Genomic DNA, 1,298 nt, shown 5'->3' on the forward strand with positions numbered 1-1,298 from the left:
AATTAGTCAGTGTCAAAAAACAGGCCGGAGCCTGTCACCTAGCAGAAGCTTCCTGAAGCTTTTCGTCACCCTCCTTTCCCCACCGTTGAACATGCAACTTTACCTGACCCATCTCACCTTGTCTCCAGCCCCTCCTCTATCTCTGATCCTTCCCGGAATCTAGGCCCCCTCCCTCCTTTTATAAGCTCTCTTCTCCCAGTGTTTCCAAAACCCCTCCCAAATGGCTCTCCAGAACGTCTTGGGCATGGACCTCCCGCCGCAGGCCCCCAGCTGGCCCCTGCCACCCCCCGACGGGAGAGTGGCGCCCCTGCCGTTTCCGCTGTCCCACGGCACCACCACGCTGGCCTTCCGCTGCAGCCATGGGGTGGTAGTGGCAGCGGACACCCGCGCTTCGAGCGGGAGTCTCGTGTCTGACCCGTCCGCCCGCAAGGTCATGACCCTCCACCGCCACCTCCTGGCGACCACGTCTGGGACATCAGCCGACTGCGCCTCCTGGTTGCGCCTGCTGCGGTGCTCTCTACGCCTAAGGCAGCTCCACGGCGGGCGCCAGGTCAGCGTGGCAGGGGCCGCCAAGCTGCTGGCTTTCCTCTTGCGGGGCTGCCGCCACAAGGACTTGTGCGTGGCCACCGTGCTGTGCGGATGGGACGATGGCGGGCCTGCTCTGCGTTACGTCTACAGCGATGGCACATGCCTCCAAGGAGACCTGTTCGCAGTGGGCTCCGGGTCTCCCTACGCCTACGGGGTGATGGACGGCTCATACCGCTTCGACCTACCACGCGATGAGGCTTTCATGCTGGCCCGGCAGGCTGTGGCTCACGCCGCCCACCGAGACGCCTACTCCGGGGGGAACGTGGACCTCTACCACGTGCGGCCAAGCGGCTGGGTGTGCGTCTCCCGGGAAGATCTCGGCCAGATCTATCGGGGCTTGGGGCCACTGGGCGAGGGCGAGGGCGACACTAAAGAAAGGCACCGTGGAATCGACTAGATACCAGCCTAAAACGGGACGGGTCTGTCGGTTTCAGCAAGAAGCAGCCATAACTCAGATAATATTCAGAAACCCTTCATTTCAGCAAAGCGGTGCAGAGAAAGCAAAGCACAGGTTGCAAAATAGAGAGGGGGAATCCCCCCTCCCGAGTGGACTAAATTGATTTAAAAAAACAAACAACCTGCAAAGACAGCAGCTTGGACCAGTGCAAACCCAATAGGGACAATCTCGTAGCAGCAAGATGCTTAGCGCAGAGAGAAACCAATCGCCTGTTTCCACAAACGGCAAATCAGAACCCCAAATAATTCACAAA

At 59.8% G+C, this 1,298-nt stretch overlaps 1 protein-coding gene across 1 annotated transcript; it reads left to right on the forward strand.

Annotated features, from left to right (window-relative positions):
* The first annotated feature begins 220 nt into the window (after positions 1-220).
* Positions 221-985, forward strand: PSMB11 (proteasome subunit beta 11). The gene has a single exon (XM_035136985.2). The coding sequence runs from the start codon at positions 221-223 to the stop codon at positions 983-985; it is 765 nt and encodes a 254-aa protein (XP_034992876.2).
* The last annotated feature ends 313 nt before the right edge of the window (positions 986-1,298 follow it).

The sequence above is a fragment of the Zootoca vivipara genome, chromosome 12 (assembly GCF_965207765.1).
Source record: "Zootoca vivipara chromosome 12, rZooViv2.hap1.1, whole genome shotgun sequence".
Taxonomy (NCBI): domain Eukaryota; kingdom Metazoa; phylum Chordata; class Lepidosauria; order Squamata; family Lacertidae; genus Zootoca; species Zootoca vivipara.

Bases quoted from the DNA above. Each gene is read 5' to 3' on its own strand.
- PSMB11 (XM_035136985.2), top strand. From the start codon at position 221: ATGGCTCTCCAGAACGTCTTGGGCATGGACCTCCCGCCGCAGGCCCCC.